The sequence below is a fragment of the Odontesthes bonariensis genome, chromosome 6 (genome assembly GCF_027942865.1).
Source record: "Odontesthes bonariensis isolate fOdoBon6 chromosome 6, fOdoBon6.hap1, whole genome shotgun sequence".
In the NCBI taxonomy this organism is placed as follows: Eukaryota; Metazoa; Chordata; class Actinopteri; order Atheriniformes; family Atherinopsidae; genus Odontesthes; species Odontesthes bonariensis.
Window position 1 is genome coordinate 17,002,345 of NC_134511.1, and position 26,488 is coordinate 17,028,832.

A 26,488-nucleotide genomic window follows, 5' to 3' on the forward strand; every position below is an offset into this window, starting at 1 on the left:
TGAATAAAACATGCTCAGATGCACACTCAAGGCCACTGGTAGGCAGAGCATGACAGTTTTTCAGAAGCACTCCCATTTCTCTGACATCTTATCCGTTTCCCCAGAAAAAGCTGATATTTCCAGGTTGGCTGTGATGGTGATGATAGATTGATTGATTGTTTCGATTTTTTTGCTTTTCTTTGTTTCTTTGAGTGCTTAGTACAATATGTTTTTTTTTATAAATGAGGAAAACTGTTGATTGTTATGAACCTGTGTGAGTTGCTAATTTGTGATGACAAATACATATTTTTCTTGCCTGCCAACACATTTTCCGTCAGAGGTTCTGAATATAACTTATGACCACAATTAAAATGTACACTGATCACTCTGACTATTACTAATTTTGATTGATAAAACCATCAAGAACAAGGTGCACATATCTTTGTGCACAAAAGGCAAGAGGATCATAACCATTAGCTGCCTACTCGTGCATACTGGTGGGCAGAGCTGCTCATTTAACTTATTACTACATATTCTCTTTGGAAAAAAAAAAAGATACAGGGCAGGTGATCAGCAAAATATGCATGAAAGAAATGTAGAAATAATTAATAAAACACCTGGTTATTGTGCACCAATGATTGTCTCAACACCTTCTACAATGAGCGGACAGATTGTGCTGAGTTCCCAAGTTCCTCAGCGAGGTCCTGCCTCAGGCTGAATAATAAAAAAGTTAAATAAAATTTTACGAGGTAAACAACTCATTGTGTTGATGTAGGAACTATGTTCTTAAATGTAAGCCCCATCAACAGCAGTGGGAGTCCTTCCTACTGTCCTGCCTTGACTTGGAAATGAAATCATTTTCTTTCCCCGAGGTTTGGTCCCACAGTTGAACATTCGAGTCGAACATCTTTGTTGTTGTTGAAGAAATTGTTCATAGTTTTCCTTCGTGTTGACTTCAAAAAGTCTGAGGAGTTCCCGATAAGTAGGTTAGTGAAAACTTAGTGATTCATCAAGGGTGTTGAAAATAACCCTGCGGTGTTCTTACACATGGAGACTGACGTTTAGGAATATAGTACAAACAAAACCATGCATCCTTCCACTGCCAGTGTTTGTGTTTTTGCTCGTTAACTGTCAGCCACGCGTACACTGGAAGAATCTGGTTGAAATCCTATTTGACATATTAAGCAAGATTTTCATCTTGATTAATTCATTCAGTTGAGTTTGTTATGTTTCAAAGGTTCAAAGTGGCTCCTCTCAGTTCTTCTTTCTATTTGTTTCTGTCTCCTTTACCCCATATTAAAAGAATATATCCACCATGCTCTAACTTTTTAAAATAGCTGCAGTGTAACATTGGGGTTATGCAAACGTCCCAGTGTGCAGCTGTGAATGTTTATATTCAATAACCCCATTTCATGAAAAGTTTTCTAAATTGCTATATAAAACCTAAATGTATAATTTATTGAAAGAAAACAAGTCCAAAGAAAGTTTTTTCACTTTGTTCACTGGCCAACTTTATATTTAAAAAAAAATAAATAAATAAAAAATACAAACCAATTTAAAGGATAAGACCGTTTTTTTGACATTGGGCCCTTGATTTCACATTATAACATGATGTTCTACTCACCCCTGCTTGTTGTTGGTCATTTGGAGCTGTTCCGAAGATATTCGCGAGGCGTCTGGCTGCTCTCTTGAGATATTCGGCCATGAAACGGTTTCCTATGGGCAAGCTTATACAGGCACAAACTATGCTGTTTATAATTTATTAATTACTGTACACTAGCACTGATAACGTGGAGGTGCGTCGCTTACTTAAAAAAATCCGGGTTACTAATTTTGAATTTTAGCCGAATGAATAAATAGGCAGCAGGTCTGTGGGCTGTCTGTGGCAGTAGCACGACGAGGACGTCAGTAACACCCACTTTACGACAAAAATTCAAAATTACAGTAACCCGGATTTTTTTAAGTAAGCGACGCATCTCCACGTTATCAGTGCTAATGTACAGTAATTAATAAATTATAAACAGCATAGTTTGTGCCTGTATAAGCTTGCCCATAGGAAACCGTTTCATGGCCGAATATCTCAAGAGAGCAGCCAGACGCCTCTCGAATATCTTCGGAACAGCTCCAAATGTTCAACAACAAGCAGGGGTGAGTAGAACATCATGTTAGAATGTGAAATCAAGGGCCCAATGTCAAAAAACCGGTCTTATCCTTTAAAGACTAAATGTCAGCAACGACACTCGATTTGGAATAGAAGTATTTTTGACATTGTATTACATCACCCTCACTCTTAGTGACACGCCACAATCCTTTGGGAACTAAAGATATTAAATGTTGGGAGTTTTCCCAACAGAAATCAGTGTCCATTCTTGCTTATTACAACATTTCTGTGGTTGATGTTGTCTGATTCTCCTCCTCACGATGCGTCATACATTTTCAATGGGAGACAGATCTGGACGACAGCCAGGCCAGTCGAGCACGCACACAGTGTCTATGAATACATGCTGTTTTATGTAAATCATCCAGAATGATGTTTGACATTGTTCTTTTATAATAACCGCTTATCTCAAGGAAAACACGACACCTTAATCGTAGTCATCCATACCACAGACACTGATGCACCCCAGTACCATCACAGATGCAGCCTTTGTATCTTTCTCTGATAACCTGGACCTTTTTATCTTTCTCATCTTTTTGCATGTAGATCCAGACATCTGTTTTTTGTTTAGTTTTTTTAATTTATATTTGACTTCCCCCTTCCATAAGACATTTTATTCAGAATAGGGTTACTTACAGACTTGAGTTAAAGTTGTTTTTCAATGTAGCCCCGACCCTATTTGGCTATAGTGATCACGATAATGTGACAGTTTGTCATGCAGTGCTGCCTGAGTTTGTTAAGGTCACGGCTATCCAGCAGTGGTTTTACACTCGGCCTTTACGCACCAAGATTTCCACCAGACTCCCTGAATATTTTCACTGTATTATGCACTGTAGATGTTGAAAGTTCTTTGCGATCTTGAATTGAGAATCTATCAAGCTTATTGATGATTTACTGAACAAGAGTTTCAAGCTACATTTACATCCTTGACTGGAAAGACTAATCCTTCTGGTTGATGCTCCATTTGTTCTCAATCCTGACACCCAAACCCGTCACCAACTGATCTGAATACCAGATCGGTGTCACTTGTATGTTCTATTAACCTTTCTTTTTGTTTGAGTCACACCCAACTTGTCTTGAGTGCGTTTCTGCCACCGGATTCTTGATTTTGTTTATATTTTCCAAATGCAGTCAAGTTGGTCAGCGAAATCAACTTTTTGTATTTTAGAAAATTTTCCAACTCTTTTGAAAATGAGGTTTTGTACCTGGATGCATGATCACTGTTTCATTAGTTTAATGCAAATACACTGTAATGATTTGACACATTCCCTTTTGGACCTCTGCCCTCAGGACGACGTCACCAAGCCGGTGGCGACACTGAGTTCCGAACCCACATCTATCCCTCTTCTCATGGCTTGTACGGTCAATGTAAAGACGGTGGTGGCCAACCCCACTGTCTACCTGACCAACCTGACTCATGACATCTTGCAGACCATCAATGCACTCGACTCTCCACCACAGCCTGATGTAGTTAACAGTGAGGTGAGGCATTTTGTTTCTCCATCATCCAAACAGTGAAATGTGGGTTGTTTTGTTTTGCTGCTCAAAGGGTTGGAAATTTAAATTTTAATGAAACCAAGCTGCTCTTAGCGGACGTACAATACATGCCTACAATTTTGAATGTCAGTGTTAAGTAGTGTTGTGGACATGAATATTTCATTTTGTGAAATGTTTTGTGTAAAACCTGCATTACATTGAGGTGATTTTATGTTTAATTTTGCTGCACACGGTTGCCAATTTACCTATGCCCACCATGATGATGGGCATTAGCATTTTGTCATCTTTTGTATTGGGTTATCTTTTGCATTCTTTAACTTCTTAGGGAGGTGCTTTATTTATTTATGTATTTTTTTTAAAGCATTGAGTGACTAATAGTGACGTGTTGAAATAGGAAAATTTCCAACTTGACACCTCAAGCAAACAGCTTGACCAATATAGGAAAATAGCGCTAGTTAAACACTCACTCCTATGTTTTCCTCCACATCAGATCTACGTGATGCACACCTTGGCTGCTTCCCTGTCTGCCTGTATATATCAGTGTCTTTGTGATGAACACACATACAGGTGAGTGTCACAGTAAACAAGTTTTTTTTGTTGTTTTTTTGCCCCATTTTGGATGTATAGGCTATAGGTATGTCTGCATCCCCTTGAAGAATAGGACTGGGCTTACAATATTCTCAGTGTCTCTACAGAAATCATTATCCTGTCATGGGGAAACTTTTATTTGGCTAATGTGTCGTAGGAATTATTGTCTTTATATTGAACTAAAAGCATCAACCTTATTACTGAACAGTGAGAAGTGTGCATGCAAGGCCCATGCTCCCATAGTATGAGTAGATTTTAAGAATAATGTTGTATTCCATGGGTGCAATGTTACCTTATAAGTTATTTAAAAAAAAAAAAAAAAAGAAAAAAAAAAAGGACATTGAAGGGTGAATTACAGAGCTTTAAAGGGGACATATTATGGAAAATGATGTCTTCCCCCTCTCTCTGCCCCCTGCTTCCTGTCTCTCTCTCAAACTGTCCTAACATTAAAGGCATAAAAAGCCCAAAAAAATACTTTAAAAAAAAAAACCGCATTTTGTTCTTTAGTGACTCCTTCAGATTTACCAGGTTATCCAGCCAAGTGTCGCATTATCTCAGCCTAGCTTCATCTTCGGATGAAACTTTTTTTTTTATTTATTATCAACTTTTCCTCTGGCTTTTTGCTCTCTGATCAACATCAAACCTCATCATTTGTTATAGAGTTAACTTAACTGAAGAAATAAATGAGCTAATAAGGCTTTACCAACACTTTGTTTAATGTTGGCATTTTTTTTTTTTAATCAAATCTCGAGTTAGAAATTCCAATTTCCCATTTGTCTTTGAATCCACCATCAGCACGGCAGGTAACTTGCACTTCAAACACAAGCATTAGGGAAATATTGTCCATATAAACAGTTCTTAATGATAGCCACTAAAAACTTGAACAAAACACAGAAGAATGGAGAGTGAAAGAGACACTAAATTTCAGAGTTGATGGACTTGATGCATGACGGGGGAATTACGATGTGAATTTTCATCATATTTTTAAAAAGGAATATAACTAGTAAGAAGAAAGGATTGTAACTGTAGTGTTTTTTTTTGACCAAAGCATGTCTCAGAAATGTCATAAAGACCACCTGAAATTGTGTCAGTTTGTGAATAAAGGCCATTATACGTCTCCTTTAATACCAAACTGCTCTATAGCTGTTTTCTAAGAAAAATCTTTGCACTATTGAAAAAGGCTCTTTAAGGTGTGTTCATGTAGAGTTTTTCTATAGCAGAAAAAGTCTATGAATGCCCTGATTTTTATCTAAAAAAACATCTGACACACCTGTATGCGCCACATACAATGATAAAAAGCACAAAACTCACAGGCAGCAGTCAGGTTTTGGAACACTTGCTTCCCACAGGCAGGCTTTTCTCTCTTTGTTGTGATCGTTTCTGTCTGATATATCATACGAGTACAGCTCAGGAGAGGCGAACATGGCCAGAACTTCCTTTCTTCCCATTTCTTAGTTACCATGGTGATGGTTCTGACCATAAAATTGATTCCCTGAAAATGAGCTGTGCAGATAACAACCTTGTCTTTCTGAGAAGCTCATAGTTTTTCAGCTAGAAGCACTCGGAGCGCACGCACAACAAAGGTAGAAGAAGTTTGTTGAAGACAGACGCTGGATGTGACACTTATATCTAGATGGAACCACAGTCGCTTTTCTCGTCAGTATGAACATTTTAAAAATGCAATATGTACACTGAGCCATATTCCGCTGGGCTTTTAAAGGTTTTAGCACGTGTAAGAATCCACAACCCCGCACGTGTCTTAATGAGAGGTTCACGCACACATGCAGTGGAAGCGGAACACCACCTATAAAACTAAAGTGAAAAATGCCTTTCAAGATCGTGTTGGCATGTGCTTTATTCTGCTCTTGCAAAGTACTGCAGTGTGATTTAAGGCATTGAAAAAGACGTGCTGGAGGTGTAGTAATCAAGAGTTTGACAGCCACTTGTCTGTTTTGATCATGTTGAATATGAATTATGAAAGCTGCAAGGATGCTGCTTGTCTTTCTTTCTGTAAATGCTTAATTAGATTTTGGTTCTTACAGATGGGAGGAATATTGTTTATTTAAGACTGATGTACCATAACTTCCAATCGCTTTGACAACAACGCAGCAGGGTTCAAACTTAGACTGGCTGAATGTGTGTGGGATTTTTTTTTTCCCTTTTTGTTTTTTTTTTCTTTTTTAGAAATAACCCATTTGGCTTACAGCTGTGCTGCTTTTTGAGTCCCTGTCAGCGTACTGTCAGATTGCTCCATGATGTAGGGAATTGTTTGAACTAATGCTTCAACGAACTGGGACCTCCTTAAGCCACTGTGATGCGACTCCAGAAATAGAATTGCTTGAATCGGTTAAATTATGTCGAAATGGGTAAGGGTGTTTCTTTTTCCTTTAAGCTGAGAGAGACCTTATTTACTATTCTGTCAAAACAAACTCTCTAACATTGATATTCACACTTAAAAAGACTCTTAAGTGATGTGATTAAAAGAACAATTGGTTTTGCGTCTTCTTATTCAATATACTTAGACATGCACACGTACACACAACAGAGCCATCTGTCACTTACTGTTAAGCAGTCCTAACTAAATTAGCAAGGCTATTACTGATTTAACACAGTCTTTGTAATGTTAATTGTGTTATAAGGTCTCCTGTTGTGTTGCTCCAGAGGTTTGATGAAAGAGTTTTCTCCCTCTTTAAGTCTCTCAGTGTAGGAATATGTGCAAAAAGGTGTTTTGTGTATGTAAATTGAGTATTTCCTGGTGACAGGAATATGACTCTTTTCACTCAATTCCCTAATTAACCAACAGGTGTATCCATATACAGCCTAAAAGCCCCAGAGGTAACTGTTTCAGCACATTTGCAGTGTTGTGTATTGCAGCTTTGTGGATGGCATTTGTTGTCTTTGGAGCGAACAGTAAATGCCGCTTCCTCTCAATGATGCTCCCCTTGTCTTTTGAATTCTATTAGATGTGGTTGGAGTTTTTATTTTTTTATTTTACAGAAGCTTGAATGGGGATTACTGAATGTTAGAAACGTAATATAATCCCTGGTTGTGTAAGCACTGTATACCCTTGTTTTTTTTGTTTTTTTTTTTAAATCCACTCCAACTGTCCACACCTTTGGTGTACATGTGTTGAAAAGCGGCTTTAGGGATAACTGGACTACTGATGTCAAATGAATGATGAATCATCTTTACTCTGTAACTAAACACAGACAGGCAGCCGACCTGAGATGCAGCACAGTGGCATTTCATGTGTGGACAGAACACAGTTTGATGGTTTGCTTCTTTCATAGAAACAAGAACTGAGAAATCCAAATAAAGCTCGATCATTTAAAGTGAGACATTTTCAAACTATAGGGTTAAACCACCTATCGTCATTTTTAAAATGTCACTTTTCAGCACTCAATTTTTGTATAAAATGGAAATGTTGCTGCTTGTTTTCATACTGACTCCGTAAGGTGTGTTCTTTCTTTCTTCTGGTTCTCCCACAGCCATGTGAACCATTTCACAGGAACTGTGTATCAGAGTGTTTTGCTGTCTCAGAAGCAGCCAATCAAAACTGTCAGCATGGATAAATCTGTTCAGCCCAACACTTCTCCCGCTCAGTGGCCAGGTAAGTCAGTCAAAACAAACTTTTTTTTGCTTGATTTAAATTAACAGAATTTCCTCTACGTCAAAATAAATGAATAGATAAATGAATGAAAATGGTAGCCCAAAAATACTTTAGTCTACCTCAGCATCTCGGCACTTTCTTTCACAGATTGTTTGAAACCTTCAGTTCTTAACTCAAATTCAGCTTTCTAAATTCAGCTTTCCTTACACCTCCACCTCCACCACAGGTATATCTTCTGGAATAGGCACAATTAAATTTTGGAACCTACATACTTTTGCTGTTTTAACAGGAAGCACTAATACTGCAGATATTTCTGTAACTCAGAAACACACCAAGCTGACAGGTTCCATCTGATTCCACACATGAGATAATGCATTAAACACAGGAAACCTATTTATCCTTGGAAAACAAAATTCAAGGGCAGTGCGCCCTCTCTGAACTATTCCATCTGCCGTGGAAACAATCGTGGCTCCCCTATGACATTTTTCCAACTTTGTACTCCAGTTTGCACACAAAGAGCATCTTTGCACTGCATGACGTTGCGTCTGGTGGTTGGTCTCGTTGTAGAGAGTGAATGTTTCTATGATGTTTGCTGTTTTATTTAAAAAAAAAAAAAAAAAAAAAAAAAAAACATTGGTCGGCTGTTTGTACTCTGTAGAGTTGCACTTTCAAGAATCATAAGTATTGAACCACTGGCGGCGCTAATAAGAACCAATCCACATATTCAAGGTAAAGGTATGAAGGAAATGTTCAGCACACGATTTCATTGTTTGCTGATGATATACTATTGTTTATAGAAAATCCTATCACCTCTATCCCAGCAATCCTGAATAGCCTTAATGCTTATAGTATTGTGTCAGGTTACAAAGTTAATACAGATAAATCTGAAGCCATGATGATAGTAGGTAACTGGCCATCACAACTAGACAACCTAGTCTCTTTTAGGAGGTCCCAGCAGGGATTTAGATATCTTGGGATTTTTCTAACTCCAAAACCTTCACAATTATATAATGCAAACTACAACAAATTGATAAAAGAAATAAATATAGACATAAGTAGATGGCACATGTTACCTTTGTCACTATTTGGTAGGGTTGAATCTGTGAGAATGAATGTTTTGCCAAGGTTCCTGTTCTTATTTCAGTCGCTACCCATTATAGTTCCCCAGTCCACATTTAAAGTGCTTGAAAAACATATATCAAAATTCATCTGGCAAAATAAGAGACCAAGAGTCAGGTTGAAAGTATTGATGTCATCCAAGGAAAAAGGTGGTATAGGTCTACCTAATTTAAAGATGTATTACTGGGCAGCACAGCTCACAGCAATGGTAGCATGGATAGCCAGAGGTGAAATGGGTTGGGTGTCTATTGAGCAGAATTCTCTACCAGGAATTGCACTAGATACTTTGCCCTTCCTCAGTCAACAATCACAAAAAAAAATCAAAGTAAAGAACATATACACTAAATACACCCTTAAGGTTTGGAATACGATCCAAAGACCCCTAAAAGGAAGGGCAGCTTTGTCAGGAGGAAATGTAGAATTTCTCCCATCTTTAGTTGACATAGTATTTAGAAGATGGGCTTAGAAAAGGCCTACGAATAATCAATCAGCTTCTAGACGGACAGGTCGTCAAGACTTTTTCACAAATTAAGGATAAATTTGATCTGCCCCAAAGTGATTTTTATAGATATCTTTAAATTAGGAATTACATAACAAAACATGCAGACTGGAACCTACTCAAGAGAGACCCCAGTAGTATTGAAACACATTTCACATATATACAGGAACACCTCACAATAACAAAACACCAAGTGTCTCAAATATACAAAAAACTAATAACAGATATGTCAGACAACACGTTACACATCAAAGGACAATGGGAGCTGGAACTAAAATTGAAATGATTTATGAAAATTTAAAATGATATATGGGAGGATATATGTACTGATTGTCATAGAGGGGTGGGAAGTCAATTATGGAAAGAGTTTGATTGGAAGGTAAAGGTGAGATTCTTTAGAACCCCACTTCAGATTAGTATCTTTAACAATGGGGGTAATAATCAATGCTGGAGAAATTGTGGGATGGTAGGAGACCATACCCACATATTTTGGGATTGTCCTGAGATACAGCCATACTGGAGAGACATTTCGAAAGAACTGGAGAAGATACTTTATATGGACATGCCATTTGACCCTGTATTTGTTTTACTTGAGAAAACAACAGAACAAAACTTTACGAAAGACCAGTGTTATATTTTGCATGTCTTACTAATGATCGCAAGAAAAATGATTACAATGCGTTGGATGCAGCCAGAGCCTCCTACGGTGGCTCAATGGAGACAGAGGTGTAATCGAGTCCAAGTGATGGAAAATATAACTGCCATCCTACAGTTAAAATTACCCCTATTCCTTAGGAGATGGACACCTGTCATTCTTTATATGGGTTAAGCATATAATTGTATAAAACGAATGTAACATAAGCTCGCAATCAAGGTGAACGTTTTTTGTTTTTCTTTCTGTATTTTTAATTTTATTTGTATATGTGTGTTTTATGTACAATATTGTTATTATTTGTTTGTTTCTGTGTGGTGTGTTTGTTTGTATTGCCTATACGTTATTGGCAATAAAGTTAAAAAAAAAAAAAAAAAAAAAAAAGAATCATTTTATTTCACGCGATTATAAAAAATGCAAAAGCACTTATGGCCTGTAGAGGTTTTACCCCGCCTCTCGCCCAGTGGCGGCAGGGATAAGCTCCAGCACCCTGTAACCCTGAATTGTATAAGCGGATATATAGAAAATGACTGGATGGATAAATGGAAGCACTTGTCCTCATGGTAACCAACATACCTCTGTGTGTTTCCGGGCCTCATTCTCACACCGACTGTTGATCCTTTAAATGTGTAATGATTTATTTTTTTTACATCTGAATATAGATGCTCCTAGTGAAAACCTGCCCTGTGATCTTAAGTGCGATTTCCCCAAGCTGGGAATCAATGCCGTAGAGAGTGATGATCAGGGGTGATTTTAGTGTCGTTATTTTACTAAATGAAAAGAATAAAACTCATTTTCAAAACTAAGCAATCCTGCTGACAAACGTATATTTTGAGCATACACAACATGGAGCTTCTCACTTTCATAGAGATCATGGCAGAACAGGAGGAGGTCCAAGTGCCTCTTTTTTCCTTTTAAAATATTTAACTTTCATTAAATGTGGTTAATCGCGTGTTTGTCGTGGATCATTTTCATCTGAGCATGTCTGTTCATCATTATCCTAACATGTGATGTTGGGGGTGATCTTAATTTGATGTTTCATCTGCTTTGTTGAAGAATCATACAACTATGCGTTAGACAGTTTGGAAAAATATCAGTATCAAGCTTTTTTGTTGTCCTAAAAACACTAGCATCAGTTCATTTACCTTGCTCTTTTCATGGGATGTGTTGCCAAGAACAAAAACTTTTCTCCCTGTTCATCCTGTACTCAGATCTTTGAATTTATTTTTCTAAAATGGGACTTGAAGTATTCTGCTCTTTCTGGTCCTTTTTTGTTCTTTTTCTGCTCTGTGTTATGTCTTCTATGATTGGTATTTATCTACCAAGCTCAGTGTTTTTAGTCCAATTCTGAAAGTTACACTTTGCCTCTTCAAAAGCTGTTGTCTCGCTCTTCAATTTACCCCCTGCTTTGTGTTCATCCATCTCTCCAGGTATCGCCTCTCTTATTCGTCTGTTGAGCTCAGCGGGTGACGAGAGTCAGCCAGGCTTAGCTGTGCTTCTATGTGAGATCCTGACTGCCGTCTTCCTCAGTCTGTTTGTTCATGGCATGGCAACTCACTCCAGCAACGAGCTGTTTCGCATTGTGACCCACCCTCTCAACAGCAAGCTCTGGGTGACAGTGTTTGGGGGAGGTGCCCGGACCCCTGTCACAGAGAAACAGCCCAGCAGCCCAACTATAAGAACACCCCCACCTGGTGATTTTTTTTTTTTTAATTATTATTTCTGCACTCTGTAGGTCTGTCTCACTGTAAGGTTTTGATTTGGAGGGGGTTCGGTTGCAAAACAAAATCTACTCGCATAAAATGAATTTGGTTATCTGTGGGTCATAGTGGTGTAGCTTATGTTTCTGTAGAATTTGTGAAACCAATTCAGTGCAATCGCTCGTCTCCACAGACACACCAAATGGCTCAGACAGGAAGTCCAGACGATTCAGGCTGATGTCATCTCGCAGCGGGTCCAAGGAAGAGTCTGGGATAGAGCGGGAGGGGCCATCCAGTCCCAAGCACGGCCCTGTTGTGGAGCAGGAAGCTCCCTCCATCATTAAAGAACAATTTGTACCTCCAGAGCTCAGCATTTGGGATTACTTTATTGCCAAGGTATTCCATAATCCTACTAACAAAAAACAAAACTCACGACTAAACCTTATGTTACCTCTTTTATAAGCTTGGCTGAAGTATGATGTTTTTTGTTGGAACAGTTGTGAATATTCAAGTTGAAGAATGATGGAATAATTAAATTCGATTGCATTAAAATAAGAGCGTGGGACTGTTGTCTTTATTGTTGTTCTCTTCTTTTTCCTCTCAGCCTGTGCTGCCATCATCAGAAAACAGAGTCGATTATGACTCTGAGGAAAGCCAAACCAGCCAAGATGAGGACGAAGATGATGAATATGAAGATGTGTTTGACCCCAATTCTCCGCAGAGAGAACACTCAAACCACAATTCATATAGGTAATGACACTGAACTCAGTGGATATTCTCTCACAGGGACTTATCTTCACGTCATACCAAGATGCTTATATTAATCTGAATGCGTTTACAGTTTATTTCCTTTGATTTGTATTCATTTGTGCTGCCTTGAAATTCTGCTCCTTATTCAGTCTGTACACAACATGATGTCCCAAGCTTCTTTTTTTTTTTTTTTCCGGAGGCAGCATCAAAACTCAAATCTGATTTGTAATGACTTCTTTTCCTCCAAGCTGGTGTTTGATGCGTCTGGCCATGGTTCAGCTGGTGTTGGTCAACCTCAAGTCCTTTTATCCAATGGCAGGATATGATCTATTAGGTAAACACTGAAATACACTACACACCCTCTAATGCACTAATATCCAGGATGGAGAAAATTGCTGCCCCATTTCTCACTGGCTGTCACAGCTAATCTTATTGCCTCTTCGTTTGTGTGTGTGTGTGTGTGTGTGTGTGTGTGTGTGTGTGTGTGTGGGTGTGTGTGTGTGTGTGTGTATGTGTGTGTGTGTGTGTGTGTGTGTGTGTGTGTGTGTGTGTGTGTGTGTGTGTGTGTCATGTTTTTTTTTTTTACCGCAGATTTGCCTGTGGCCTCGCCTCTGTGTCACGCTGTGCTGAAGACACTGCAGCGCTGGGAGCAGCTGCTGCAGAAAAGGCTGGAGCTCTTCGGGGGCCCTCCTTCCAAGTACATCTCCACTCACCTCCAGGATGAAGCTGCCTCTCCTGGCCCCGCCCTGCTCAGACACAAAGCCCTGTTTGAACCGTCTAACACCCCATTCAGGTACCGTCATAGTGTTTTTAGATGTCGTACTCGTGTACACCAGTTTATTTACACGGATTTCCGTTTTTTTCTGTGTTTTTGGGATAGACGTAGCAGTTTAGTTACAATATCTAAATTTGTCAAAGACAAAATCTATTGAGGGGACTGTAGATGGAACCTGTATCTGTTTATTCTGGTTGATTAAGTCACCCCACAGTCTTTGAGGAGAATACCTTTTACACAAGCCACACACCCTCTGAACATCCTGACAGTAAATTAGTATTTTCAGTTAAATAGATAAATAAAGGAGAAAATAAAGTTGTTTTAAGCAACATAAATAACATACAAATTTACCCTAGATGCGTGTGGATTTAAGCTTTTGCTTATTGTCCCTCTTACCTCTGCCAATGTAATCATAAATGACCCATCAGAGACGGTATATCAGTTTAGTGTTTACCACGTGGCTGATTAGAATAGATGCCTTTTCGAAGCTATTTCTCTTTTTCTGTTGCTACATTTTTGCATCATAAATATAAGATTTAAGTCAATCAATGTGTAGCTTCATCCCTCTAGCCTATGCATTGTTAGCTTTTTGGGGGGCTGCACATCTGTCTGTCTGCATTGAAATAATGGGATCCTTTGCTCTGTGTGGCTCTTAGCACTTACAGGTGGATACCTCTGTGAAAGTATGAAATGGCTCTTAGTCGTTTTGGATTAAAAAAAAAAAAAAAAGTCTGTTAACTGAATGTTGTGTCATTTTATTCATTTTTCAGAAGTAACCACCATTCAGCTCTGCCAGTGAAGCGTTTATGGCAATATTTGGTAAAGCAAGAGGAAGTGCAGGAGACTTTCATCAGAAACATCTTCACCAAGAAGCCAGGTGCTAATCCGGTAAGTCATGTTTACAGCGTGCCAACCTGCTGCATGAGGCTCACTTCATTAAAGGATAAGACCGGTTTTTTGACATTGGGCCCTTGATTTCACATTATAACATGATGTTCTACTCACCCCTGCTTGTTGTTGAACATTTGGAGCTGTTCCAAAGATATTCGCGAGGCGTCTGGCTGCTCTCTTGAGATATTCGGCCATGAAACGGTTTCCTATGGGCAAGCTCATACAGGCACAAACTATGCTGTTTATAATTTATTAATTACTGTACATTAGCACTGATAACGTGGAGGTGCGTCGCTTACTTAAAAAAATCCGGGTTACTGTAATTTTGATTTTTTTTTGTCGTAAAGTGGGTGTTACTGACGTCCTCGTCGTGCTACTGCCACAGACAGCCCACAGACCTGCTGCCTATTTATTCATTCGGCTAAAATTTAAAATTAGTAACCCGGATTTTTTTAAGTAAGCAACGCACCTCCACGTTATCAGTGCTAGTGTACAGTAATTAATAAATTATAAACAGCATAGTTTGTGCCTGTATAAGCTTGCCCATAGGAAACCGTTTCATGGCCGAATATCTCAAGAGAGCAGCCAGACGCCTCGCGAATATCTTCGGAACAGCTCCAAATGACCAACAACAAGCAGGGGTGAGTAGAACATCATGTTATAATGTGAAATCAAGGGCCCAATGTCAAAAAACCGGTCTTATCCTTTAACTGCCACTAAATAACACTTTTTACTGGTTTGCTATGATAGAATCCACAACGCTTTTGTATGTCCCCCCCCCCCAGGCAAATTGCATCATTATTGTTTTTCCATCCTTTTTGCACATTTTTGCTTTTTTTATTTTCTTCTGCATGCCAACCACATGCATTATTAGCACCTCTAGTGCATGTTGATGCTTTGATTTTGACTCAATGATAAGTACAACCGAATTAACATCACCGTAATTCTCTGTGTGTGTTTGCATGGTTTATCACCGGTTGCTGTTGTGTGTTTTGTGTGCGTGGGTCTTCCCTGTGCTGCTTCCCCAATCACTAAAGTCGGTTGAGGACCAGACTGACAATATGAAATATTCAGGAATGGAAGAGACAGGAAACAATCAGGTACTGAAACTCCAGATCAATTGATGCGCGTGATGTTGGGGTGTGATGGGCAGGGTGTCCAACATCAGTATGTTTTGCAACACTTGCCGAATTAAAATCAGTCCAAGAAATAAAGTTTGTATGAAAGTCCTAAGCAGATTCGGTTTTTCAGCATTTTTACAACAATGCTTCAGTTTCTGACAAGCGGCACCGGCAGCGCAGTGACAGATACCGAGAGGAAATAATCCCGCTAAGTTAAAACGGGCCTTAAGTGAATGAGAAATTAAGAAACCTTGGACCGATTTTAATCGAAGCAGATTGACTGGAACAATTCTTCCAGATCAATTGGGTCACAATTAACAAAAGGAAATGCGGTTGGAAAGCATGTTTGATTGGTCCAACACTTTACCGGTCCAGTCTGTTATGGACTAGAGCATCACTCTGAAGATGCACACAAGATGAGCAACAAAATTCCTTAAGTGAGAGTGTTTGGAGCATGTTTTTTTTATAGTGTTTAAACATGATGGACCTTTTATAATAGGACAAGAACAATAAGTAAATGGCACTCTGCTGTTTACTTATTAGTCTAAGGTAACACCTTATGTAGCATAAATCACATAAACACACTACAGTTTGCATGGTGGAAACTGTACCACTCGCTGTGTATGGGGAATAAGCATGTCATTCTCCATGTACTCACCATCTAAGTAGTAAATGTTGCCTGTCCAATCTAATATTAAATGTTACATTGCAGCTGTGATCTTAACAGATTTACCAAATATATATTTTTAGGGCTATGAACTCTGAATGTTCCTGTCAGAGTTTGATATTAATCTTACATTTAACTGTCTAAATATTCATGGTAACATGAGCCATGAATTTTACATTGACCCGTACACTGATGCTTGATAGACATTTACTAATCATTTGCCTCTTTCTGCGCAAGCTGCCACATCATAGGTACTCCATTTGGCTCAATGTTAATTAACCCAGTCTCTCAGAGGACAAGCTGTGAAGCCAAACAGCTTCACATTAATGGGCCCAATGCTGTCGCAATGAATTTGCATCCGACAGGGAATATGTGCTCAGTGAAAATGGCAAAACACCATAGTTAGATTTCTAGAAGTCAAGTTTTATTTTGTTTTATTCCATCTGACATAATAAGGCACGACCTTTTCCTTGTGACTAAATGTAATGAAGAATTTAAGTCTGTCCCGTCTTGAGTAACTTTGGCATCAAATCCTAAATTCAATGCACAATATGTCGAGCTACAGCATAGCCTGCAGTGCTGTATTGTAAACATCCCACAGGATCTCTATGGTTCACTGTGTACGTTTATTATTGCTCTTGGGGTTTTGTGCTTATGCTGTCTATTGGCAGTAACGTATTTATGTTGGCTGCTGTGGCCTCTTCTACAAAAACATGAGAGACACAAACGCAGTGAAGAAAACATTTTATAGGATTAGCTTGACTCACAAATATCTTCTGCCGCAGATAATTTGACAATTAATTTGTTTGGCTCTCTGCTCTGTAGTTTAAAGGAAATTAAACAGATATTATATGACTGTTATTTGTCTTCGGGGGGATGCCAGTGTTTCACTTGTAACGATTAAATCCTGATGATTTTGACATGGTGTTTGTGTGTACATATGCGTTTTCCTCACCGCAGACTGAGTCAGATCTGGGCTCCCCTGGAGGAAAAGCACGTATCATCCACAAAGAATCTGACATCATCACAGCCTTTGCCATAAACAAGGTAAAATCCTTTTACACAGCTGCCATTGAACAATACAATATATGATCAGAAAACTGTAGTATTTCAGTTGATCACATTAATGATCTGTCCATGTGGGGTCTTCAATATGCTTATTTATGTAAGACTGTAGTTGTACCATGGAGGTTAGTGTAGTAATTTCAACTGTAATTTCTCTTCTTTTTACTGTTAGTAGACAGACAGACATTGGTTCAGTGATTGTAGTAACAAACCTACTGAAGGTATAGAAGTGAATAGTTGATAGAGACCTTAAAAAAAAAACCTAAAAGGATGAATGTAGAACTAAAATGTGACCAAAAACACAAAATAACTGTTTATGTTACTCTGAGCTTGACTGTTTGAAGATGGCAGTGTTGTGTGTCTGCACAAAGAGCAGAAAAAAGGAATTTAATGATATTTTTTTAAGTCATAATGACATATTTTTACTTTGTAAAACAAAAGGGCGATTGGTCAAGATGAATTATTTTCATTCCCACTTTGTTTTTGTTTTTTTGTTTTTTTCATACACCGTGGTGGATTCAAACTTGATTAAAGCTGCAGTCGGCAAGTTTTCAAAATTCCGAGTCTAAAGTCGGAAAATTCGAACTGACACAACTTTCAGGTCCCTCCCCCAACCTCTAACAAGCTCCGAATCGCCCCCCAAACCCCTCCCCCTCTGTGGACGAGGTTGTGCACGTGAGTTCACACCAGTGTGAGCGCACACAAGTTGGGGCAGACTCACGCTCAGCAGCGTGTGCACAAGCTGTGATTGACAGGTAGGATTCCTCCACCCTAACTTGATTGGTTAAAAACAGCCGGGAGCGCTCGGTTTTTGCAAGCATGAATACAGGCTTCAGAGGGAGCTACAGATTTCGTTATTTTTCCTAAACAGCCTATTTAATATTCTACTTCCAGAATCCCATGACAGTTCAAGCTAATATGACTAAAAAAAAGTTGCCGACTGCCGCTTTAAAAAGATATATCATTTCAAGTCCTAGTATTACTTTCAATGATAAAGTTTCAAATTCAAGACGAAGATAGAAGTCCTTTGGCTGGTGGCACAACGCTTACATCATATTCTGGCTTTTTTTGTTGTTGCTGAGCTTGTGTCTTCTTTGTTTGATGATAGGAAGAGGTTCAGACTCTGATAGGCGCAGTTGAGTGCAGCTCTTTATCTAGTGCTGCTGGCTTCTTCTCAACCATGATAAAAGAGAAACAATCCTCAGGCTGTCCTTAAAACCAATAGGATGGATAGTTTTGTGACTAAAAGCAAAGTGTTTTTTTTTCCCAGCTGTGTGGACTTTCAAATGTTCAAAATTTGCACACATCATACTAAGGTAGGCTTGAGCCTAAAGCCACTCATGGTAATGTGAACACCGCACGATTCCTGGTACATTAAGAGAAGGCAGATCTGCTGTTGGAAGACCAGAAGACTGGTCTCTACGCCCAAAACAAATGCAGCAGTAACATGAAGTAGAACTACATAGTAAAGTTGGCCATGGCACACATCTTTACAGTGTATATAAGTGTTATCTTGATAATGACGTTAAAGTACTTGGATACGTAACATTCATGTGAGCACTGGCCCAGACGGAGGAGTTGGGAGGAGGGGGGGGTCAGTACTACTTTAGCACAGTACAGACTGATCATGTTTGATGTGAAGGCATCCTGAGACTTAGCCTATTTTCCTCACTGCTATCCCTGCTGTCCTCTGCCCCTCCTTTTCCCCACTTCCTGTCTTTGTCCGTCTCCCAGGCAAACCGTAATTGTTTAGTCATGGCCTCCCCGCATGACATCCAGGAGCTGGATGTGTCATCCATCTTGGCCACACAGATCTTGACATGGATCGATGATGATGAGGCAGAAGCCAAAGGGTAAGGGAGCATTCAGTGTGTTTGTTTCTGCAAATTCGCACTGTACTTGTTGCTACCGTACCTCTCAGTAAACCTGGAGTACGACAAGTATCAAGTGGGCAAGGGACAACACGATTGATTGTAACCGTGGTTTTGCAGTTGGTGTGCATGCATCTCCAGCGTTCGTGCTCAGGCTTTCAGTGTTATTTTATTCGCAGCTGCCTTTGTGTGTAGTATTATTATGATATTTCACAACACACTCAAACTACTCACACAGCTCATTAATTTCACACAGCGCAAACGAAAAAGCTCTTGTCTTGCAATTGATACAAGTATTCTTTATAGGATTATTTAATGTCTCAGATTTAACAGTTCGGGATCCATAAGAGCAATTTTTCTTCATTTTGCCAAGTATGTTCAGTAATTTTGAGTACTCACCACAGTTCTTAAGTGAATTTTTCATTTAGTGTAATCCCAGACTTGACTCCACGCTGTTGAGATCAATGCTTTATGAAGTACTTGCCATCCTCGCTCTACTCCCCTACAATATTTCTTTATTTGATGCTGAATGTATAATTGAAGCCGTTTACTTCCTGCAGTATGAATGTCCTGAAAGGACTTGTCAGACACTCCTCAATCATCTGATTATCTATGTGTAAACATTTTTCTTTCTCTAGTGTTGCTGATGACTTCCTAGTAGTCCATGCACGGGATGACTTTGCTGCGCTCCATGGCACCACACCATACACCCACAGCAGCCCCGGCACACCAATCAGTGTGCCGTGGCTGGGAGGCATGCAGACCGGCAGGGGTGCATCTGTGGTAAGCTCCAAACCTGCTTTTTTTTTTTTTTTTTTTTTTAATTTGAGTTAGGCAAAGTTTCCAATTAAAGGCACCAAAACGTCATTATAGGGCACAGTTATAAGCTACACTCATGAGAGAATTTCAGACATTTTGACCTTGCTGTAGCATCTTCAGAGAACCTTTCTTCATTATATAGCATAGTGATGTTTGAGCCATTTGTGTGCCTCCCCCCTCTTATCACCAAATAAAATTAATTTGGACCTGTAGAGATATTACGGACATGCTCCAGCACACTTGAACTGAATAAAATATTTTGTCATGAGCAAAAATATGTTTTGTTTTTTTCGATTTATAAACCAATCTGAAACTACTTTGTCATTTCAACAATGCCAAAAGTTCCCCAATTCAACTTACCCAGCGGTGGAATGTGCTGCTCAAGCTAAAAAAAAAAAAAAATCTGCTCAGGGGTTTTTAACTTCTGCTTAAAAAGATATTAAGACATCTGCGGGGGCTATGGGAATGTGTTATGGATATTGTAAAAAACCAATAGAGAAACGCACGTTGATGTCAACCAACTAAAACATTATGACAGAAGTCATAAAAAGCCTTAACATTAAACAGTATCACTTTGAACGTTGTTTAGTTGTTTAAAACGTTCACTTTTGGTACCTGCATCACCAGGAGATGATGGAATAACAGGCAAAATCTAAGTAGTGAAAAAATATTTACCAGGTTACCTGAATTTATTCATTCATTAATTCATTAAATAGATCCTAAGTACTAGTCAGATGTGGTTATGAGATCATACAGTTTGTCGCAATATGGCCTGTCTTACTTGCATAACCACTGTGATGAAGATACCGTGGGTTTATGTGGATGATACTCTCCACTGCTCTTCTGGAATTAATTGGTGTTGTCTGTTGCTCTGAATCCGGCTTTCTTTGTACTCAAAGCAAAATCTGCAAAGCAGTTCAAATGACTTGCATTAATAATTCATCTTTTTCTGAGCCCACTTGGCCAAAAGCATCATGGCTGCTAACATTAGCTCCCCTCACTGACTTAAAAAGGAAATGAGATGTTGCTGCTTTCTTTGGCGACACTGGGCCCAAATGTGTGGTTTCTGCTGTTTTTATGCAGAAGTGTAATAAAGGGGTTTTAACTGCGTGATGCTTTCAGTGTGTGTGTTATGACATTCTTTTTAAATACATTCCTAAGTATTTACAGTCCTATTTGAATTACACATCATTACGTCAGCAACATATTGCCTTTCATAATGCCTTCCTGTCATCTATCATCTGCTGGGCTGCTGCACTCACTGAACAGCCTGTGGTAAAGTACCCTGCAACTTCTATTTGGCAAAATTGCCTGCCTCCATATTTAGAGCACACCCACAATAGCGGGAGCTCTGCAGTGGGAACAAGCAGCCTAAACTTGCTATACTTTGTTTGTTTGTTTTTTTTTACTTGGTCCTCTCCAAGTAAAAATTAAAGTCTCTGAAAATGCTCAAACATCTCAAGAAAAACATTCAGGTAGCAACGGTGTAGCTCCTACAAGCCTTGCTTCTCCTCGTATTGATTCTGTGTAACTGCACAGAGGGCAGGTGTTTATGTGGGCCACCCGTGAAAGACAGAGAAAGATGGGTTGAATAGATGCTGCAGCTCGACTGTAAAAGAAGATTGTTGCTATTTGGAAAACTCAACAGTTCGAGAGGATAATGTGAGTTCGGTCTCATTCGCTCTTCTGCTTTTGTGCCTCTCGTCGGGTTCCCTTATTCATCCCTGTTTGGCTTTCAGTTCTTCTGGTAGCTCAAACAATGTTTTGTGCTAATGAATGTTCTTGTGTTTTGATTTAATGACATCAACTGCTGTCACACTCGTTTGTGTTGTGAGACAGAACGTTTGCTCCATCAGTGAATCGACTGAAAATGTGAAATCGCTCATCTCTGAGAGCGACATTGATTTGATTTCCATCCAACTTTGAGATTGTTTGAGTCGTTGTTGTTTTTTTTGATAGTTAACCAGTTCGCTTATTGCTCTTGTTATGCAGAGTGGACAGTAAAAGCCACTCTCCGTTGTAATTATTTTGTCAAGCAGTCGGGCAATTTTTTCTTCTCTCCTTACGTTTTGTTTTGTTTTGTTTTGTTTTGTTGTTGAATGTGGCGCTAAACGGCTAACGTAACACATCACTGACGCAGACGGCTCCGCGCGGCGCAAAGTCCCGACCTGGTCCCGACTCATGTGCGAATGCAGACTGAAACCGTTCCGCTGGGGAAGGACAGTTATCAGAACGAAATTCGAGTAGGACAGTTCTGATAACTGCGTTCTTAGAACTACTCTGTCCGAAAGCGGCTAATGTGGGACTCACTGAACTGCAATTTGTTAAAGTGAACTATATCCCATATGGTGATGGTACTTCCCAGGAGTTGAGGGATTTGCTAAGCTGTGATGAATTCTGTGATGTATGCTAAATATAATATAAAGGTGCTTTTGCTTTATGTTTACATTGGTTGAGGGTCAGTTTAAAGATCAAACAAACCTATTGAATCTTTTCTTTGACCACTTTTGGTGTGTTGTTCAAACACTGTTTCTTTCAAAAATATTTTTATTGAATTTTCCATATCAACAGCAATAAACATCCAGCATAAAGAGTAGAAGTAATAATAAATAAATAAAATAAAGTAAAAACAAAACAAACACCTTGGGTATACAGACAGTAAAATAAAAATGAAACAAACCCCTTGGGTATGCAGGTGGTAAAATAAAATAAACAACACAAACCCCTTGGGTATATAGAAAGTAAATTAAAAATAAAAACACCTTGGGTGTTCAAACACTGTTTCATTCTGATGTTATCAACCTATTCCAGAGTCCTTGCCACTCTACAACCACTGGCAAAAAATATGGAATTAAGAATATAGCTTTTCATTAGTGAAGTCCATGCTTCAAAATATTCCATCTGTCTAAATGAGGTGCAACAAAATAATAAGAATAGGATCTTTGGGGTTTTCTTTAGTCACAAAACCACAGCTTTTAGCTGCCAAATACAACAATTCTTCCCACATCGGTCTGTTTCTCTCCCTCTACAAAATATGAAAGCTGAATCGTCTAAGAGCCAGACTTGGAGGCTTTATTGTTGTCCTGATAAAGAACCTTAAAGCTCATGTTGAGTGCGTTTAATGGGATTCCTCTTTTATTAACAGTCTAAATAGTTATGTCTAGTGCACCAAGGATAATAAGGTTTCCCCTCACCCCAAACAAAAATGTGCCTCTGCATCACCCCCCCCCCCAGCAAAAAATACATTTAGTGCCACAAACTGTCCTATATACTATATATGTCCCTGATTTTTCATGCTTATTGTTTATCACAAAGAAGTTCTGTTTCCTCACTCGTCTTCTCCTCCTACGCTTCACTTGCTTTCTCCCAGATGATCAAGAGAAATATCAACAATGTGAGAAGAATGACCTCCCATCCCACGCTGCCTTACTGTAAGTACAACTCTGAAGTCTGTCAGTAGATGGAGGAGTATCTACCTCTTAAAAGTGCTTTCCAGACATATTATTGTGATTAAAAACCACTCTTGGAAGAGATTACATCACCCAAAAAGTTTCTCTTCTGTAAATACCCTGGTTGATTTAGAAAAAAGGCTGCAATCTTATTTTTTCCCCAAAAAGGTGGGGACGTATGTGTGAGATGTTTGGGTATATCGAACAGATGCCTCTTAAGTATGAACTTAGTTTACTTTTGGGAACAAACTAATGCCAAAATGTCATGTTGGGAACTGAGTGTTCACTGAGATGTACTGGAAAATGAGCCATGCTGTTGTCACACGGAGGTTTTTTTTCCCCCCTTGTTCTGCAGACCTGACAGGAGCTCAGGATGGTAGCGTGAGAATGTTCGAATGGGGTCACTCCCAGCAGATCACCTGCTTCAGAAGTCCCGGCAACTCCAGAGTCACCAGGATACGATTCAACCACCAAGGAAACAAGGTAACAAGACCACACGCGCGCTGCACGCTGTCTGTTTCCGGGAGAGCGAACTGTTGACTACCACCGGGCAGATGTCACGCTATTCTTAGCTTTGGAGAATGACTGTACGGTGATGCGAGACTGTCAGATTCAGAAACATTTTCACACTTCGTCACATATTTGCCATCCAGGCGCGCACCTCAATGGGGCGGATGTCTCGAGTGCACGTTTCTGCTCGGCTGAGAGAAGCCGGCATTTTGAACTCGGGTTCTCGCTTTAAGCTTTTAATTTTCTCAGATGGTTCCTCTCGTGTGCCAGTACCATCTTATCTGCTTGTTTCAGGCACAGAGAAGGAAATATGCTGAGAAAAATGAATGAATGAATAAATAAATAAATAAACCTCACAGAGTACACGCAGAGCACTTGATTTCGTTGTGCAAGTGAGCTCTTGGACTTCTGAGGCCACCAGCTTGTTTTGGAATATAATTTTTGCACAGTGCAGATCAACTTTGGGGACAATAAGTTCTTCTCTGTCAGTAGCAGGACAAAGGATATTTTTTACTCAATATAAGGCAAAACCTTTGATCTTCTGTCTGTATGTTTTTTTGCAGTTTGGTGTTGTAGATTCTGATGGCGGTTTGAGTCTCTGGCAAACCAACACAAGTGGAAATACACCCAAACCGTACCTGGTAAGAGTTTAATCTCTCCATGTCCTCTCGTTTTCTTGCTGTCATCCGCCATTATTTAATTTTTCTTTTACTCTCTGTGTTTTATCTCTGCTAGACTTTGCAGTGCCACAGCAAGACGGCTCATGATTTTGTCTTTGTGGGTTCTTCCTCCCTCATTGCCACTGCGGGATTTTCGGCAGATAACAGGTACCAGACACACAGAAGAAATTTTTCTTGCCCAGTCGTTTTCCGAAAATGTCGCCTCGGCTGAATTCTGTACCGTGCCTTACTAGATGCAGAATCCTTTCCTTTCAGCTTTCACTATAGTGTAGCAAAGATTACGAGAGAGTCCTCCGATTAGGAAATAGAAGGTCATTTGAATTATTTTTCACTCCACAGGAACGTGTGTCTGTGGGACACTCTAGTGACTCCTGTTAACAGCCTCGTTCATGGTAAGATGCAGCACAATCAAAACATTTATTTATATAACAACTTCTTGGAGGAATCTGTTGGTTTACTTGGTCTTTTTATTAATATATTTATGAGTGTCGAGGCCTCTAAAATATCAATTTTTTTTCCCCCTTCTCTCAACATTTTTTCCATCTCCGTTCTTAATAAATGTGTCAATGCTGTCCTCTTGCCCCTGTTTTTACTCCCTCATCCTACTGCTGTAGCTTTCTGCTGCCACGAGTCTGGCGCCACCGTGCTCTCAATGGCCCCCAGGCAGCAGCTGCTTATCACAGGCGGGAGGAAAGGCTGGATCGGCGTCTTGGAGCTTCCACACAAGCACCAGCGGCAGAGCTTCCAGGCCCATGACTCACCGGTCAAAGCACTGGCTGTTGATCCAACAGAAGACTGCTTCATCAGTGGATCGGCTGAGGGGAACATTAAGGTATTTTGATCAGCTTTACTTTCATCAGCCTGATCAAATACGTTTCAGTGGGCTAAATGTGTGATGATCTGAGAGGTGTATTCAAGAAAGGGGGGCAGAGAGGCTTAATCATTTTTGAATATATGAATATTTTTTAGCATTTCTCGATGCTTTCAGAGTTGGTTGAAAGTGAGGAGCTTGATCTATTGGAGAGTTTTAAGCAATAGAAGAAGGTCTTTGAATTTCTTTTAGAAAGTCATTAATGATACATGAGCGGTTCACAGCAATTCTAAAATTTTAACTCTGGATAAAGAAAACACTTTTGATAATTTCTCCTGCACAAAGTAAACTCGCAGCTGACAGAACAGTCCTGCAGGGTGTTTGGCACCCAGGTGTGAATGTGTCTGGCTCTCCTCCACATGACAATCAGACGGGCTGTTGTGTTTGTCCATAGGGGCAGTGAGCCACATCAAAGTCAATAGAAATCAATGTAACTTGATGATTAACAACCTGCTCAGGACAACAGTGACTGATGGAGACTAATTTGTAAGGTGAAGTGGAAAAGGCGGAGGAAATTGTTTGAATGAACAGACAGGAGGTGTCTTTGGCTAATGCGTTTCCAGAGACAGCAGGTCTTTAATCTTTTTGACTTGAATACGGTGGAGCAGATCACACAGCTGTCACCCCAAGGATGAAGCTGTTGTGTCATGCAGATGTAGAGGGAATGGTGCAGCGCGCATCCACTTGAAATTCAAATGACTTTCATACTCGATGATTGCTCACAAAAACCCCAAATCTCTGTGTGATGTTACTCAACTGAAATCATTAATTGTATATTGGCTGTCTGAAGAAATTAACATGATTATGCTGCACATTCAGAAGCTTTTAAAAGGTTTGATGGGAATCCAGGAACTGGAAGATTAGCCCATATATATATGTGTGTAGACTTGGATTCTATGAAATACCTTATCAAATAATGAAGCACTCACACTGGGAATACGAGTCGAGCAAAGCAAGTTGTTCGGAGTGGAAATTCTTCTCGTAGTTTCCCGTCCGTTGCTCCTACTCACGTTGCTTCTGTTTTTCCCTCAAGTTAAGGATATTTGTCAAAGTTTCTTCTGATTTGAACCGAGGCACTCAGGACAGGGGGTGTTACAGACACTAAGAGCTTGAACGTGGTCCTGCAACTGCTCTGCGTTGATGGTTTGCAAATGCACCGCTACACGTTGCAGGGTTTTGATGCTACTTTGGGGTACTCAGAAATGCAGTCCGATTAT

At 39.6% G+C, this 26,488-nt stretch overlaps 1 protein-coding gene across 3 annotated transcripts in view; it reads left to right on the forward strand.

Moving 5' to 3' along the window:
• Positions 1 to 26,488, forward strand: part of dmxl1 (Dmx like 1) — a 57,469-nt gene that overhangs the window by 26,629 nt on the left and 4,352 nt on the right. For 2 of the 3 annotated variants that reach the window (XM_075467655.1, XM_075467656.1), the window contains exons 32-50: positions 3,428 to 3,619; positions 4,125 to 4,201; positions 7,711 to 7,832; positions 11,533 to 11,796; positions 11,996 to 12,198; positions 12,407 to 12,552; positions 12,801 to 12,886; positions 13,144 to 13,345; positions 14,098 to 14,215; positions 15,256 to 15,318; positions 16,967 to 17,053; positions 18,806 to 18,924; positions 19,581 to 19,725; positions 23,132 to 23,192; positions 23,566 to 23,693; positions 24,284 to 24,361; positions 24,456 to 24,547; positions 24,740 to 24,792; positions 25,015 to 25,232. In XM_075467655.1, coding sequence (XP_075323770.1) covers positions 3,428 to 3,619; positions 4,125 to 4,201; positions 7,711 to 7,832; positions 11,533 to 11,796; positions 11,996 to 12,198; positions 12,407 to 12,552; positions 12,801 to 12,886; positions 13,144 to 13,345; positions 14,098 to 14,215; positions 15,256 to 15,318; positions 16,967 to 17,053; positions 18,806 to 18,924; positions 19,581 to 19,725; positions 23,132 to 23,192; positions 23,566 to 23,693; positions 24,284 to 24,361; positions 24,456 to 24,547; positions 24,740 to 24,792; positions 25,015 to 25,232 — 2,454 coding nt within the window. The remainder of the gene's footprint in view (positions 1 to 3,427; positions 3,620 to 4,124; positions 4,202 to 7,710; positions 7,833 to 11,532; positions 11,797 to 11,995; positions 12,199 to 12,406; positions 12,553 to 12,800; positions 12,887 to 13,143; positions 13,346 to 14,097; positions 14,216 to 15,255; positions 15,319 to 16,966; positions 17,054 to 18,805; positions 18,925 to 19,580; positions 19,726 to 23,131; positions 23,193 to 23,565; positions 23,694 to 24,283; positions 24,362 to 24,455; positions 24,548 to 24,739; positions 24,793 to 25,014; positions 25,233 to 26,488) is intronic. The other variant, XM_075467657.1, reaches the window with a different exon arrangement.